General features: G+C 40.6%; 1 protein-coding gene and 1 pseudogene across 1 annotated transcript in view; one reads left to right on the top strand and one right to left on the bottom strand.

Moving 5' to 3' along the window:
* The window catches only part of PHEX (phosphate regulating endopeptidase X-linked), a 201,450-nt gene that overhangs the window by 135,802 nt on the left and 49,361 nt on the right, over positions 1-16,287 (top strand). The window contains exons 14-15 of the mRNA XM_030843712.2: positions 2,431-2,534; positions 12,116-12,174. Of these exons, the coding sequence (XP_030699572.1) occupies positions 2,431-2,534; positions 12,116-12,174 (163 nt within the window). The remainder of the gene's footprint in view (positions 1-2,430; positions 2,535-12,115; positions 12,175-16,287) is intronic.
* Positions 4,945-5,475, bottom strand: LOC115845658 (small ribosomal subunit protein eS19 pseudogene; annotated as a pseudogene).

Below are 16,287 nucleotides of genomic sequence, written 5' to 3'. Positions count from 1 at the left end.
CTATAGGTATACAGATATCCCCATATCCCCTCCCTCTTGCGTCTCCCTCCCACCCTCCCTATCCCACCCCTCTAGGTGGACACAAAGCGCCGAGCTGATCTCCCTGTGCTATGCAGCTGCTTCCCACTAGCTATCTATTTTACATTTGGTAGTGTATATATGTCCATGCCACTCTCTCACTTCATCCCAGCTTACACTTACCCCTCCCCGTGTCCTGAAGTCCATTCTCTACGTCTGCGTCTAAAAAAAGTTAATATTTTTGAAGGAAATTCCTTTGGGAGCATTTTCTGGAGCACGCTCTGAACCCAAGAACGTATCTGAATTTTCTGTCAGTTACAATCATATTCTGAAAGTTCTGGCAGAGCTGTCTTCGGAGCAAAAGCTGAAAAAAGGTTGAACACTGGACACATCTTTAAACTGTGTGATCCGGGAACACATTAGAATTGCTAGTTAGGGTGGCTTCTTAAAACAAGGAGCTTACTCTCTTTCTTCTGAGGCTGAGTATAAACATCTACCTAAAATACAATCGATTGTAAGATTTCTTTTTATTATGGAGCATCTCAAACATCAGAAAAGTATGTAAAATCGTATTTTGAACACCTCTAGCTTTAACAAGTATTAAACATATTGCCATATTAGCTGTATACATGTACACACACATTTTAAATGAATAAAGCAGATACATTGGAAATTCTTTGTGTAGTCCTCCTTGACCTAATGTCCTTCTTCCCTGCCTGTCTCCTTCCCTAGATACGCTCTCTTGAATTCAGTGTTTCTCATTCCCATGCATTTCTTTATGCTTCTGCTACATAGGTATGTGCCCATAAACAGCATATAGTATTGTTTTATAAGTTTTAAAATTTTAAATTCTCTAATACTTACAACTTGTCTTATTTACTCAGCATTGCTTTTGAGATTCTTTCATGTTCACACATACAGACCATTTATTTAGACTTCTGTGTGGTTTTCCATTATGTGATTATACCACGATTTATTCATCAGCCACCTCCCCTAAGAGGAGTGAGGGAGGGACAGTTTGAAGTCTCATCTCTGTAACTTGTTGGCCAAGGAGAACACCGAAGATGCCAGGAATTGATACTTTCATTCCTGCCTTTCTCTCTGTGCCATTAGTTATTTTATTCTTCTCTTTATATTTTGGCCCGGTCCCCTGGAAAGATTGCTAAGATGAGTCATTAACAAAAGTTACTCTGCAGACAAAATGAGTACCCATGATATGTTAGGGAAGAGATAAACCTGAGCGAGACACTGGCCAACACATAGGCTGCTGTCAAGTCTGTAACTGTCAAGTTGTGTATATTCATTCATATCTGTAGTGTGATGCCTGTGGGTCTTATATACCTTCATTTGCCATATTTTAATTTTTGCTTTTAAAAGAGTATCATGGCTTAAATTTACAAAAATATTACAGCTAATAAGAATGATTACTCTCGGTTATTTGCTCATTCAAATGTGTATTTTTTCAATTTTATTTGCCACAGTAATATATTTTAAAACCAAAGCATTAGGGATCACTACAAACCACTGCTTTTACTGTTACATGGATATTATTTACAATGTTTAGGTTAAGTATTGCTACTTTTGTAGATAGAGTGCCTATAGAATTAAAACTGTCTGCCATTCTCCTTCCAAAAAAAAGAAAAGGAACTCAAGAATCAATTATGTATTTCTCCCTATTTTGATAGACAACATTGTTGTGAGCCATCAACTTCCTTTTTTTCCATGCGAGCTATAATCTATGATTTGCCTCTGTAATTTCATGAATCTTCAGTGACCAGAGCATTTTTTGAGCGTTGATAGAAAATTTCAATTAATAATCAAACTATTCTAGTGACTCCATTGTGCTTAGGGTAGAAAGTAAGTCTGAGTCACTTTCATTTTTTTTCCTTCATGAACAAATACTGATTGCAGTAAATTAGATTTTAACATTTGACTAAATCATCATCTGTGAACTAAACGAGGTTTCAGCTGAATAAACTGAATGTTATTAGAAGAACCTATGTGACAAATAAATAAAGTACACATTTTTAGAAAAGATCAAGGACTCATGTGGGCGAAGAAATTTCAAACCTAAGATAATATGTTCTGTAAAGGCTAAAGTAGATTTTTCAGTTATAAAGCAAATGAAATGCATTGTAAATTACTGCAGCTGCTCGTTTTTTACTGTCATCCAGAAACGACCGTATTGATTTTTGAGCTTTTTATTTTAAAAGAAAATCACTGAGATTAAATTTCATGGCAAGATTAAATTTCATGGCTTTGTGAAGACTGGGTTAACCGGTGATGGCTGAGAGATGATGTGAGGAGTGCAGCGTCTCCGCTGCGCGCTCATTTGTGCGCTGAAGTCTTTTTTTTCAGAGCCATCTTTTATCTGCACTTAGAACAGTGATGGTCGTGGTTTGTTTTATTCAGGTCAAGTTTTCAGAATCTGACTACTTCGGCAACGTCCTGCAAACCCGCAAGTATTTAGCACAGACTGATTTCTTCTGGCTGAGAAAAGCTGTTCCAAAAACAGAGTGAGTAAGAAAAATAAAAAAAAGAAAGAAAGAAAGAAAAAAAAAGTGAAATAGATAAATATGTTGGTGGGAAGTAGAGTTTCTTTAGATCAAACTTTGTAATTCCCCTCAAGTCAGAGTAGCTGGCTTGCCAGTTATTTTTGTTTGGCAAAATTTGTGTTACGTTTTGGCACTCTTATTTCTGATATTATATGAATCAGTTGTTCAGTCTAATTATGACTGCCCTACTCCTAGCATCAACACATATAAAAAGAAGGCTTACTCAGATGCAAATGTTCAAATCATTTCTAGATCTTGTTATGAATATATATATAAGCAAATTTCTCTAGAATTTCACACTCAGGCAGAAACTTTTGAATATCTTAAAAACCAAATATTTAAAAAGTAAAGTATGATTACAAATGTAGAAGTAATTGTATACAGGCATACCTCATTTTATTGCACTTGGCTGTATTGAACTTTGCAGACAGTGCGTTTTTTACAAATTGAAGGTTTGTGACAACACTGTGTTGTCAGATGATGGTTAGAATTTTTTAGAGATAAAGTATTTTAAAATTAAGGTATATACATTTTTTTAGATATAATGCCATTGCACACTTAACAGACTACCATATAGTATAAACATAACTTTTGTATGCCTGGGAAGCCAAAAAATTTGTGATATTTGCTTTATTATGGTGGTCAGGAACTGAACCTACAATCTCTGAGGTATGCCTGTGATTATGAAGTAACTATAGGATCTTTGTTAGGTAATGCGTGTCAAAGAACTGATAGCTCTATTATTTTCCTTCAGTAGCAGTTATGATTTATATCCCTCTTCTCAGCAAGCGGTAGGAACTTTTCCTACAGGTAGGGAAGTTTCACTAGGAACTATTGGGGTCAGGGCCAGTCATGATTTTCTTCCCTAGCAAAGTGTGAATGATGATGATGATAGCAACTAAAAATTATTATGTGTTTATAATGTTCCAGGAAGTGACTTACATATTTTAATTCATTTTATCCTCTAGTCAATTCTGTGAGGTGTAGGTACTATTTATTATCCCCATTTTACAAAATGAACAAGAGGCTTACAACTGAGAAGTTCTTCAGCTCAGGTTTAGATTACTTTCTGTTCTGCCTGCTGGTATTACTCTGTTCTGATATGACCCAATTCTCCAAGGTTGTTTTCTCTCTTTTCTCCGGATTGGATTATTTCTATTGATCCGTCTTCAAATTCACCAGTTCTTTCTTCTGTATTCTCAAATTTGCTGGCGACTCATCAATACAGTTTTCATTTTGATTATTGCACTTTTCAACTCCTGAAGTTCCATTTGTTTTTTTTAAAATAGTTTCTATTTCTTTGTTACGACTCTTTGTTGTCATTGTCCTCATATTTTCCATTAATTGTTTGAATACAGTTTATTTTAATTCTTTGAACTAATTTACAGTTGCTGCTTTCAAGTCTTTGTGTGTTAAATCCAACATATGGGCTCAGTCAGAGTCAGTTTTTATTGATCGCTTTTCTTTACACTTTTTCTTCCAGCATCATTTTTTGTCATTGTTGAAAATGACATTTAGGATAATGTATTGTAGCAACTGTGGATTCTGATTTATTTTTCTGAGGCTTTTTAAAAAGTAACTTTCCTGGACTAACACAGTAGAATCTGTCTCTGCTACAGTATGTGGCCATAGATGTCTACTCATTTTTTAAATCCTCATTTTTATTTTTTAGCCTCACTTCATGGAGGTTGTCCCTGAGTCTGCATAGCTTAGTCCTCAGCCAGGGATCAGGGCAGAGCTTGTGCTCAGACACTTTGAACCTGTAGGGCTTCTGCCCTTTGCCAGTTGATCTGCGTGGGGCTTGGGTGTGCAATCAAAGTCACCAGCCCTTCCCAGTCACCGTTGGAGTTTACTTTCTCCTGGGCTCTCTTGAGTCTCCCCTGTACACATGCCTAGTTTCCCAGTCAGCCAGGGATGTGTGGAGAGCTGATCTCATCCTTCTATGACTCTTTCAGTTCCACTGTCACCCTTTTAAATTGCTGGCTGATCTGTCACTTTCCCCAATGGGAGCTGTAACTGCAGGCTCACAAAGCTGTGGGTTGTCCTTGTTTGTTTTCTACCGGGTTTATCACTTCCGGCTGGCATAGTTGCAAGTTTTTACCTCCACTCCCTGCGGCAGCAAAGCTGCTGGTTTTCCAGCCAGCCCTATCCTAACAAAATAAGTTCTTGCTGATTGAGCTGGGAGGGAGGCTAGTAGTCCCAGGCAAGAAGGCCACAGACTCCTGTTCTACTTCCTCTTAAGTTGTAGCAGTTTTTCAAAATTAAACATTTTTCAATGTGTTGTTTGCCTTTGATCAATTCCCAGGGCCCTAAAATGGTTGTTTGTTGACAGTTTTGTCCATTTTTATACTTTTTTTTTTCAAATGAGGCAATTTATTAACCCAACATCTTTTGTTCTAATGCTTCTTGTTGGCAGCTGCCACCTGTCCAGTGATTCTGTCCAGATCTCTCTGTCCCTGAGGTGTTAGTTTGTGGCCCCCATCTTGGTCCTTTTCCACCATTCTCAGCCCCTCCAGGGCTTGGAGGACCCGACGGGCCACGCTCTTGGAGCCTCTGATGAAGTGGCTGGGCATGACACCATTTCTCTGACGCCCCGCATAGATCTTGGTCACGGAACCAACCCCAGCGCTGCCCTGGAGGTACAGGTGCTGTGCAGGCAGCTCATGTGTAGAACCAGTTCTCATCATAGGGAGCGAGCTCTTTGTGCTTGGCCAGCTTGACAGCGTCACCCATTCAGGAACTTGCAGCTCCCGGACTTTCTGAGGAAGGCTGCCAGAGCTCTGACGAACTCCCGCTGGTTCCCGTCTTTTACAGTAACTCCAGGCGTCCTGCGGCCTCCAAGCTGCCAGCCAGGGGAAAGGTATACTTGGCTTTTATGGAAAGGATTTGTTGACCTTTTCATAGTGTCAGAGCTGGAAGCCTGACTTCCATGGCCCTTTTTTTTTTTTCCATGGCCCACGTTTTCACCTTGTCTGATATTCTGGTCTCCAGATCTTTGGCTGGCTCTTTTTATGCCCTATGGGTCTCTCGTTACTCCCTCTTCCAACTCCCTCCTCTGTTCTGGCCTCTAGAAAAACTCTAGGCCCTTTACCCTCCCTTGGCTTAAGCTGTGATTACCGCCTCTCCCTCTTAGCCATGGGTCCCATCTAGCCATCCTGCCCTCTGCCCTTCAAATCTTCTTACAATATGCGCCTACGGAGTAAGTTAAAAGTGTTTGACCTTAAGGAGTAGGCCTAAAGCTGAGCCATTCCCCTGGCCTATCCGTGACTCCCCTCCAAAGCCCAAAGGAAGAAAGCAGAAGGCTTTAGAACTTCTTTGGCAATGACAGAGAGCTGATGTGAAGCCACCTGCCCCATTGTCCTTGATGTTCTCCTCTCGTCACAGTATCTCTCAGTCCATCTTGCCTGTTTCATTCCAAGCCTAAATTACTCAATAGAAATTTTAGATTTAGGGTTCTAAAACCAGCTTCTCAAATCTCATGACTTCAGATAGTTTCCAGTATCTCAGTGAGCATCTACATGTAGTATGTAAACCATCCTGCCCTTTCAGGTCTACTTCAGATAAGTTCAAACTCTTCTCTTTGCAACTTGTGAAAAATTCAAACTTCGCACCAGTATTTTTGTGAACTTTCAGGGTCTTCTCAGGGATTCTTCTATTTTGGAGACGCTGCCAAGTTAATTCTTTAATTTCAGAATGTCATTATTCATTTGGGTGTGTAGCAAGGCCTGGGTTGCTAATTGAAAAGCTCCTAAATGTGTCATTTTTAACATCATCCTAAAATACTGATGGGCTGTAAGATTCTAATGACCTTGACTATTTCTAATATTTATGCCTTGGAAAAGTGCTGGCTGACTGTGGGCTTAAGCAAACTGTGTGACTTGTGTCTTTTTTTTTCTCTGTCAATGAAAACAAATACCTCTTTCACAAGGACATTAAATTGGTTAATATTTCTGGAAGAGTTCTCCTGGAATGAAAATCAGTGCAATGCTAGTAATTCCTCAGACCATATGTCTATATCAGGGAAAGCAATGTTAGGAAATTTAAGATTCTTTTTGCATGGTAAAGTGATGTGATAGTCATTTTTTTAGAAGAAATTTCAGGTGGGTCCTTTTTCAGGCACTGTGGGGAATTTTAGCTTTATGATACCCATCGACTTTAATTGACATCTTTTAGGTCTGAAAATTCATGAGTTAATCGAATGAGGATGATTCTGGAGTAGCTCCACTACACTAGTTCACTTTGAACAGCACATCCTGGTTATATTTCCATAAAGCCCTGAAATAACATTTTGCTTCTTTGTGGGTATAGGAGATAAACACCCTTTATGTTTCATTCTCATGGAATCCATTTTAGCTGCACTAATGTGCATTAAGAAGTTTCTAACACGATGGGAAATGTCAGCAAGAATGAAATTAATTGGGTAGTCATCCCTGAAGGTACATATTTAGGGGTTGGTTCTCAGAATTGTCACTTCATCAGCTTGCTTAAAAATAGAGGATTTACTTCACTGCTCAGCTTGAGTCAAAAGTAATTTCTTTCCCTCAGGATCCTCTTTCTTTGACAGAAATGATTTTAAGCCAGCCTCCCTATTAACTCACTCTCATTCTACTGTGACCAAACATGCCTGGATTTTTTTCTCTATCTTCTGAAAAATATGTAAAAATATATCAAATGTCTATACAAATTATGGTCCTGCCCAGAATTATCTACAGCATGGAATGGGATGGATACAATCTACAGGATGTGTGAAATAAAGCAATAAATACTCTACGGTTTTTCCATTCCATATTCCCTAGACTATCTTTAAGAGTTAATAGGTAAAATGTAAAACTTTAGCCTGATGTATATCTATTTTATATGGTCCAAAGAAATCAGGGTATCAGTGTCTTTTGCTTTAGATTATTGCATTTCATCATCACACTCTTTTTATGTATCCATTGTCCAGTATAATTTCATCTCCATATGTTTTTGAAATTTATATGAGACCTCTTCCTACCTTATCTAGTAAATCCTTTCCCAAACACAGACTGCAGGAACACCCTAAAGACATAATAAAAAGAATTTAAAGCACTTGAATGACACTCTTTGTTTATCTAAGTAGATGTATACATAGCAATACATTCATTTAAATAGATTTAATGAATTTTTTTTTTTTTTTTGCGGTACGCCGGCCTCTCATTGTTGTGGCCTCTCCCGTTGCGGAGCACAGGCTCCGGGCGCGCAGGCTCAGCGGCCACGGCTCACGGGCCCAGCCGCTCCGCGGCATGTGGGAGCTTCCCGTACCGGGGCACGAACCCGTGTCCCCTGCATCGGCAGGCAGACTCTCAACCACTGCGCTGCCAGGGAAGCCCAATTTAATGAATTTTTGCTCAGCATATACCACTTGGACAATAGTCTTAGCCCATAAGGAACTTAAAATCTTGTTGGGAGGTAAGTTGTGCAAACTCATATGCCTTCACAGCCCAATCAGGTAACAGATGTTGACCTAGACAAGTGTAAATGATAGGGAGTGGTGGAGACCATAGAGAACTAGTGATTGCATGCCTTATTTAAAGGAATTCCAGTTCTAGTGATTGCATGCCTCATTTAAAGGAATTCCAGTTCGGTACTTTTAAAAGCCATTGTGTTGGGCAAATAAAACATTTTTCTGGGAAAATTCAACCCGTTGGGTAGGACTTAATCTGTGGACAGCCAGCTTTTCAGTGTTTCAGTTATCTCTTGCTGTAATGAGCTGTGTAATAATGAACCACCCCCAAAGTTAGAGGATTAAAGCAACAGTAATTATTCATTTTTCTCTCGCGGTTCTGGTGGTCACTAGGTGCAGCTGGGTGGTTGTTGCTCATGGCGTTGCATGTAGTTTCAGTCAGATCGTGGCTGGGACTGGAGTCACATGGGAGGCCTCCTCTCCTAGTCTAGTGGTTGGTGCTGGCTGCTGCCTGGAAGGCCCACTAGGCCTCTCCATGTGTACTGGGCTTCTTTGTGGCATGCTGATTGAGCCAGAAACTTTGAAGAGCAAGTTTCCTGAAAAAGAAGGAGGGAGGGTAAATATGAGTTTACCAGGGGGAACTTGTATTGCCTTTAATTGCCTAGCATTGGAAGTCACGTGGTGTCATTTCCACTGCATTTTATGCTTTAGAAGTGAGTCACCAAGACTAGCCCATAATCAAGGGGAGAGGAATTTAGAGTCCACTTCTTAATGGGAGGAGTGTAAAAAAAATTACAAACACGTATTAAAACCAGCACAGGTAGGCTTAGGTTAGAGAATAGTAAAACTAAATATATAATAAACTCAGATATAATCAGGGAGATGTACAAGATATTTAACGGCTGGCTTGGTGTGGGAACTGTCCAATTAGAAGAAATAATAGCATCCACAACTGGTAGGCTCTGTTAGTGCAGCTACTTAATATCAGCTCTGGGCATAATCAGGGCTCCAAACATGTCCTAGAGCCAGCAGGAGCTCTGAGAAGTCAGGAAAGGTGAGATCATGCATCTTGTATAAGATGTTTTAGGAATTCTCGCTGAAACTTCAGAGGCCCCATCAGGCTCCCTCTGGTTGTTTGATTTCTTTGTTTTGTCTGCCTTTGTCCGTCAGAAGTTAGAAGCATTGTTCCTACATATGGCTCTTAGCCTAATGTTTTGAAAGTTTATTCTTTGCTAAAGGGAGGGGAGTTGGGAGGGATGGGAAGAGAAGAGATGAGCTCTAGGAATACACATCATCTTTGGTACATACTATGGTTCAGTCCAATGTCATTTAGAAGCCATGTTGAGAGGCACCTGGATTCTCCCCTCTTGACCCAGAGAGCAGACATAACAAATGCTGGGTTCTTTGCGTGTTAGTTTTCTGTTGCTGCTGTAATGAATCACCACAGCCTTATCGGCAGCTCAGAGCAACACGAATGTATTCCCTCACCGTTCTGTAGGTCAGAAATGTGGGATGGCTTGGCTGGGCTCTCAGCTGCAGTCTTCAGAAGGCTGAAGTCAAGGTGACAGCTGGCTGGGCTCTTAGCAGGAGCCTCTGGGAAGAATCCTCTTCGATTCTCATCGTAGAACTGAGGTTCCTACTTCTTTGCTAGCTGTCAGCTGGGAGCCACTCTTAGCTCCTAGAGGACTCTCTCCCCACTCCTTGCACGTGGCAGCTGCATGTCACAGCCAGCCACAGCATGTCAAATCCTTCTCACCCCTGGAATCTCTCTGACTTCCCGTTCTGCAGCATCTCTTCTGACTTTCTCCCCTGTTGCATCTCTAGGATTCCAGCCAGAGAAGGATCCCCACTTTTAAGGACTCATGTGATTAGATTGGGCCAACCTGGGATAATCTAGGATAATTGCTCTATTTTAAGCTTCTTGACCTTAATTACATCTGCAGAGTCCTTTTTGCCATGTAATGTAACATATTCACAGGATCCAGGGATTAGGTCATGGACATTTTTTTGGGGGGGCCATAATATTACCTACTACAGGTAGTGACATTAGGGCAATAAAAGTGCTTTCCCTGTACTTTTCTCCTCAGAAAAGTAAGCCAGCCAGTAAATGTGTGTCAAACATTAGGATTTATTGAAATACTCATCCTAAATTTGACGGAAAAGAATATACATTTTATGGAAGTGAGTACAGGTTTCAGCTTTGACAAGAGGAGGCACTCTGTTTTGATTTCCAGTGATGTCTCCAGTATAATATAATGCTTAAGAGAACTGGTTTGAAGTCAGACAGACTAGACCTTGTGCGAGCATATAATGCTTGTAAGTCTCATTGTCCTCTCCTGTGAGATAGGCTAATAATTCCTGTAGTTTCTATGGGGAAAACCTATGACTAGAAAGTGCGTAGGACGTGGTAAGTGCTCCGTGAATGGTAGCTGCTGCTGCTACTACTACTAGTGATAATAATAGGATGACAGTCATGGGCTTCTTTATAAGGGGAGAAGGTATGGGTGGACCAACTAGAATCCACACTTGGATTTCCTACCAGTTTCATGTTAGTCTGACATAAATTATCAGTCTGACACAATTATTCTATTAGACATAAATTGGTAAAATGATTGTTCTGAAAAGGATTTACAGAAGTTTATTTTGAGCAGTTTAGCTTAAGACAAATGCTTGGTTTTAATCATAAACAGCAGTGCCTGAAACTCACAGGCATCTAAGTCAGGGGTCAGCAAACTATGGCTTGAGGGCTAAATCTTGCCTGCTGCCTGGTTTTGTACAGCCCATGAGCTAAGAGTGATCTTTAGAGATAAATGTCTGTGGTTGATTTGATGGTAGGAAGCACTAACTTTGAACCTCAAAGCATAACGTTCTCCTGCCCCTAAGGAATTTCATTCTTCTCATTACTAGGCCTGAATTACCAAAAATTGTACTCGATTTTTTTTTTTAAAGGGAACTTTATTTTATTTATTTATTTTTGGCTGTGTTGGGTCTTCATTGCTGCGAGCAGGCTTTCTCTAGTTGTGGCAAGCAGGGGCTACTCTTCGTTGTGGTATTGGGGCTTCTCATTGCGGTGGCTTCTCTTGTTGCGGAGCACGGGCTCTAGGCGCGCGGGCTCAGTAGTTGTGGTTCGCAGGCTCTAGAGCGCAGGCTCAGTAGTTGTGGTGCACGGGCTTACTTGCTCCATGGCATGCGGGATCTTCCTGGACCAGGGCTTGAACCCGTGTCCCCTGCATCGTCAGGCGGATTCTTAACCACTGCGCCACCAGGGAAGCCCTGTACTAGATTATTATATTTTGACTTTCATCAATAAAATTTTATAGAAAAGTTTCTCTCACTATGGAAGTACCTATATAATGTCCTTGATTTTTCCTCTTGGTCCATGAAATGACTAAATGTTTACCATCTGTTTACAGAAGAAATTTGCTGAGTCTGATCTAAGTCACTTCCTGTGCATTTAAAATGCAGTGTAGACTCTTCATAGCTGGAAGGTACTCCCAAGATATCTTAATGCCATAGCTTAGTTTTATAGCTGAAACTGAAGATAGGCCACTTTTCCACCACAACCCGGCTAGTTAGTGATAGAGGCAGGATGAGCCATTAGATCTTTTGGTGCTTAAATCAGTAAACTTTCTACTGGAGCAGGCAGACCCTCTAGGTACCATGGTTGTGCTTTATTATCTCTCTTTACATGGACTTCTATGTTGTCACCAATCTCAAACCTTTAATGGACAGGTCAGAGGTGATGCAGCATGGAAAACTCAGCTGTCCCATGGACCCATTGAACAGGGCCTGGCAAACATCAGCTTGGTGCTGTGTTTCCATCTGTGGGGAGATCCCTTTAGATTCTAGAATTTTTCATTAAAGCTGTTTCAGAAGCCCTGGTGCTTTTTTACATTACGTTAGTAACAGTGAATAACCAGGCATGTTCAGTTTAGGATGAGATTGTTCATTGAGCAGAGCAATAACCCTAAACTGAGGTGATAATTTCCCTGCGTGTCGAGCTTCCCCATTGTTCCCTGGTTATTTGCTAATAAATCCCGCCACATTGTATGTGTTTCACTGCCCTCCTGCCTGGATAATGATGATCACTTGGTGGTGGTTGTTTCTCTGTCTACAGGTGGTTTACAAATCCAACGACTGTCAATGCCTTCTACAGCGCATCCACCAACCAGATCCGTGAGTACTGGTTCCTTGTCTCCTTGTTAATGTGCTACAAAATGGATGGAACTTTTCCATGACTGTGACTTAAGAGTAGGGCACTCTTTATTTCCTCCCAGCAGTGACCAGGTATGTTGGTGAAGGAAGTTTGTTTCCCTACCCATATGTCCAATTTTCCTCATTACCTTATAAGTTTTTTTAAAAAAGCTTTATATAACCATTAAGTTAAAAAGAAAACAGCTACAGTAAATAAAACTGCAGTGATGTTGGCCATGAAAAGGAACAAGCTTCCACTTTTCTTTCATAGTGGTCTTACTGATTTTTGTTTTATTTATTACTAGGATTGATGGGAAAAACGATCAGGTAGCTGGGGAGAATTTAGAGGCTGTTAGAAAAGCTTTGAAGTGCTCTAATTAATCCTAGGATGTAAAGTCTTGAGTTTCTTTTATTTACATGTATTAGGTACATAATTATAACTAAGATGATAAGTTAAAAATTATTAAAGGTCAGATTGGCACAAATTAAAAATCTAACAGCACCAAATGTTGGCGACAGGGGCACATGCTGCTGGTGGAAATGTACATCGGTCCACCCACTTTGCTGCACAATTGGGCAACACCTAGAAAAGCCAACTATGGGCACGCGTGTCTGTGAATGTCACTTGAGCTCTTGACATGTGCACTAATGCTGTTACTCAAAGTGTGGTCCCATGATTATTAGCAATAGAGTCCCAGGGGAACTTGTTAGAAATGCAAAATCTTGGGCCTCACCTTAGACCTGTTGTTCACAAACCCTGGATGTGGGGCTCAGAAAACTGTTTTATTAAGCCCTCCAGGTGAGTCTAACATAGTTGGGGAAGCAGTGCCCTAGAGAAGTCGCACATGTGGAGGCCCATGTGAGAATGGTTACAGCAGTGTTGTTTATAATAGCAGCAAAAGGGGGATAACCTATGTGGCCCTCCAAAGGAGAATGAATCAAAATGTGTCATGTTCACACAAGGGCATGCCAGACAGTGGCGAACAATGAGTGACCAGAGCGACATGTATTAACGTGGATGAAGTTCACAAATAATAGGTTGTGTGTGTGAAAAAAAAAACGTGGAAAAATATGTGGAGTATGATATCATATAAATAGAGTTCAAAAGCATGCAGAACAGTTCTATATATTGTCTAGAGGTACATCCACATGTAAAAGCCTGAAGACGTTGACGAGAATGACAGAGCCCGAGTGCAGGCTGCCAGTGACCTGCTGTGGGAGGGGGGCTGCTGCTGCACGTCTTCCGGTGCCCCCCTTCACTCCCTCGTGTGGTGAGCACCTCTAATCTCATGGTGTTAAGTATGTCTCTAAGCTGTTTGTTGAGCGCGGGAGATGGAATTTATAAGGAGTTGCTCCCCTTGATTGTGCCCTCACCGTCTCCCCCCGAACCCCTGTAATAGCCTCCTCGCTTGCCTCCCTGCTTCTGAACTTATCCCCCTTTGGTCTATTCTAAATATAATATCACAGCCATTTTAAGATGTCCTTCAGTCATCTCATGTCCCTCCTTTGCTCAGAACCCGTTATCAGCGTCCCATCTCACACAGAATAAAAGCCAAATTACTTGAAATGGCCCCGAGGCCTCTTATGATGCTGCCTTTATCTCCCCTCTGTTCCAGCCATGCTCACCTCCTTCCTGTTCCTAGAGCAGGAGACACTCTTCCTTACAGGCATTTGTACTCGGGGTTCTCTTTGCCTTGGAAAACTTCTCCAAGTGATCCAAGTGGTTCGCGCTCCCACTTCCTTCAAATCTTTGCTTGAATGACACCTTCTCAGTGAGGCTTCCTGTCTACCCACTTGTGGTAGGTCCTCTGTGCTGGCCCTCATCCTGACAGGACTCCCTGGCCAGAGGGGACAGCCCACTCCCAGCAGGAACACCTTCTTAGAGTCGCCCTCGTGTGGCCACCTTGGCGAACGGCAGCCTCTGCCGGACTGGTCTGGGAGAGTAGTGAACAGGAAAACAGTTAGCTGGCAGTGCATTATTATCATAAAAATACCATTGCTTTCTCCACCCCCCCAGCTTTATTGAGGTATAATTGACAAATAAAAATTTTATATATTTAAAATATACAACATGATGCTTTTCTATAGCTCTAAGTTGAAAAGTAATCTGCGTTAATGGGAAATTATGATATTTTAGATATTACTTATAAATACTATTTATAATAATATAGGTTATATTTATATAACACGAATTATACCGATATCAATTGGAATAACTTACTGGGTGATAGAAAATTATTTAAATTATCTATTTTCAAAGAAAATGGTTTACTTTGTACATGCAAAAGATTATATATATAACATGCTAGAACACATAAAGTTACAAAGTATATAAGAAAACATATGAGAAAATAAATATACGTTTATGAACCCACCACCTGTCCAAGAACTGGAACGTTCCTGATGTCAGTGCCTCTGTCTGCGCTCCTCCTCAGTTTCCTCCTCCTCACCAGTTACGTAACCACTATTCTGATTTTTGTGTTTATTATTTTCTTGTATTTTGAAAAATAAATTTTAAACCATATGTATCCCTAAGCAATATACTGTTTATTTTTACTTATTTTTAGCATAATAAAAATGGTATTATATTGCATGCAATCTTAAGCAATTGTGCTTTCATTCAACATGTTTTTAAGATTCATCCAGGTAGCATGTGGCAGTAGGTTTTTCATTTTCACTGCTCTGTAACATTCCATGTGTGACTGTACCCCAGATTACTTATCTGTTCTACAGACCTAAGCGTTCCCCTTTCCCCCAGTTTTTGCTATTATGAACTACGTTGCTCTGAATATTCTCATACATGTCCCCTGAAACAAGTGTTCGGGGCATATGCTAGGAGTAGAATTACTGGCTTGTGGAGTATGCAAATATTCAACTTTACCAGATGACACCAAATGTTTTCCAGAGTGAGTGTTCCAAAGTACAGTAGTGTTTTCACCAGCTCTCATTTTCATCACTTCTTGGCATTGGTAGACAAAATTTTCATCAATCTGGTGAATGTAATAGATCAGTTCTTATGCTAAACAAGGCACTGAGGTAGACTCCTCAGCAGTGCTTCCACACTGGCTATCCAATGTCAGTGAATACTCACTGCTCTTGGGGTGTTTAAATCCTGCCTCCAGGATTCACCCCTGCTCAGCCTGTTTCTTTCTGGGGAGAGCTGATCTTATCAGAGGTTTACTGAGGGAGCAGCCATTTCAGGGTAACCCAGTGGTTTCTCTAAAGCTCATGAGCAGAGGGGGTTTGGAATGAACAATTTGAAGCAGTATTTTAATTAAGAGATTCAAGCTGTTTCTGTTTTCCTAATGACCAGTGCTTGCTCTCATTGTAAATTGCATTCCCAGGCAAGATGACAAGGAATCCTGTGGGTGACATTTTTTTCTCCCTCCTTTCTGATTTTCCGGACTATAAATTAAGACAGGTGGAGTTCCTTATACATTTCCCCACTGGGTTTCCTGGGACTCCCCCCAGCCCCCAAGTACCACCTTTTTGCTTCACTGAAGAAGTGAAAAATGGAGGTGATTTTCTAAAATGAACATCTTTATTGATTAGGGGCTGATTCTGACAGCATGTGGCCATCTGTTTAATTGGGTTTCACATCTAAGATGTAACTATACTTAGTAACGTGATTTATGAGAATTTCATTCAGTTCACATTATCATTTTCTGATTTATGCCATTTAAGTCAGCTTCTGCATGCAGTAGAGACTTGAGTAGAAAATAGAAAAACCTGTAGGGTTTTTGTTTGTTTATTTGTTTGTTTTGGCAAATCCATGCCTATATGTGAAACCCTATGATTTGTGGTGATCTTTCAATGTTAGATTTTTGCAGGGTGGTTATAGCTTCTTATTTTTCTACCCTTGTCAAGCTGGGTAGCAATGTCTTCAGACACAGAGTGTAGTGTGAAATAATGATGATTTAAGTCTGCTGTACGGGGAGTTATACTCAGGAGCTGTTGCAGAATTTAATTATATTTGACCTGATAAGGTGGTTAAACAGGAAAACAAGGAGCTGAGGTTATTGGTGCCTAAGCTTGTGCTTCCCTAACCCTGTGATAAATGCAAAGCTGGTCCTCCTGCGTTTATTTTATTTTATT

The sequence above is a fragment of the Globicephala melas genome, chromosome X (genome assembly GCF_963455315.2).
Source record: "Globicephala melas chromosome X, mGloMel1.2, whole genome shotgun sequence".
NCBI lineage: Eukaryota > Metazoa > Chordata > Mammalia > Artiodactyla > Delphinidae > Globicephala > Globicephala melas.
The sequence above is the reverse complement of the archived record's forward strand: the minus strand, read 5'-3'. Positions and strand labels throughout refer to the sequence as shown.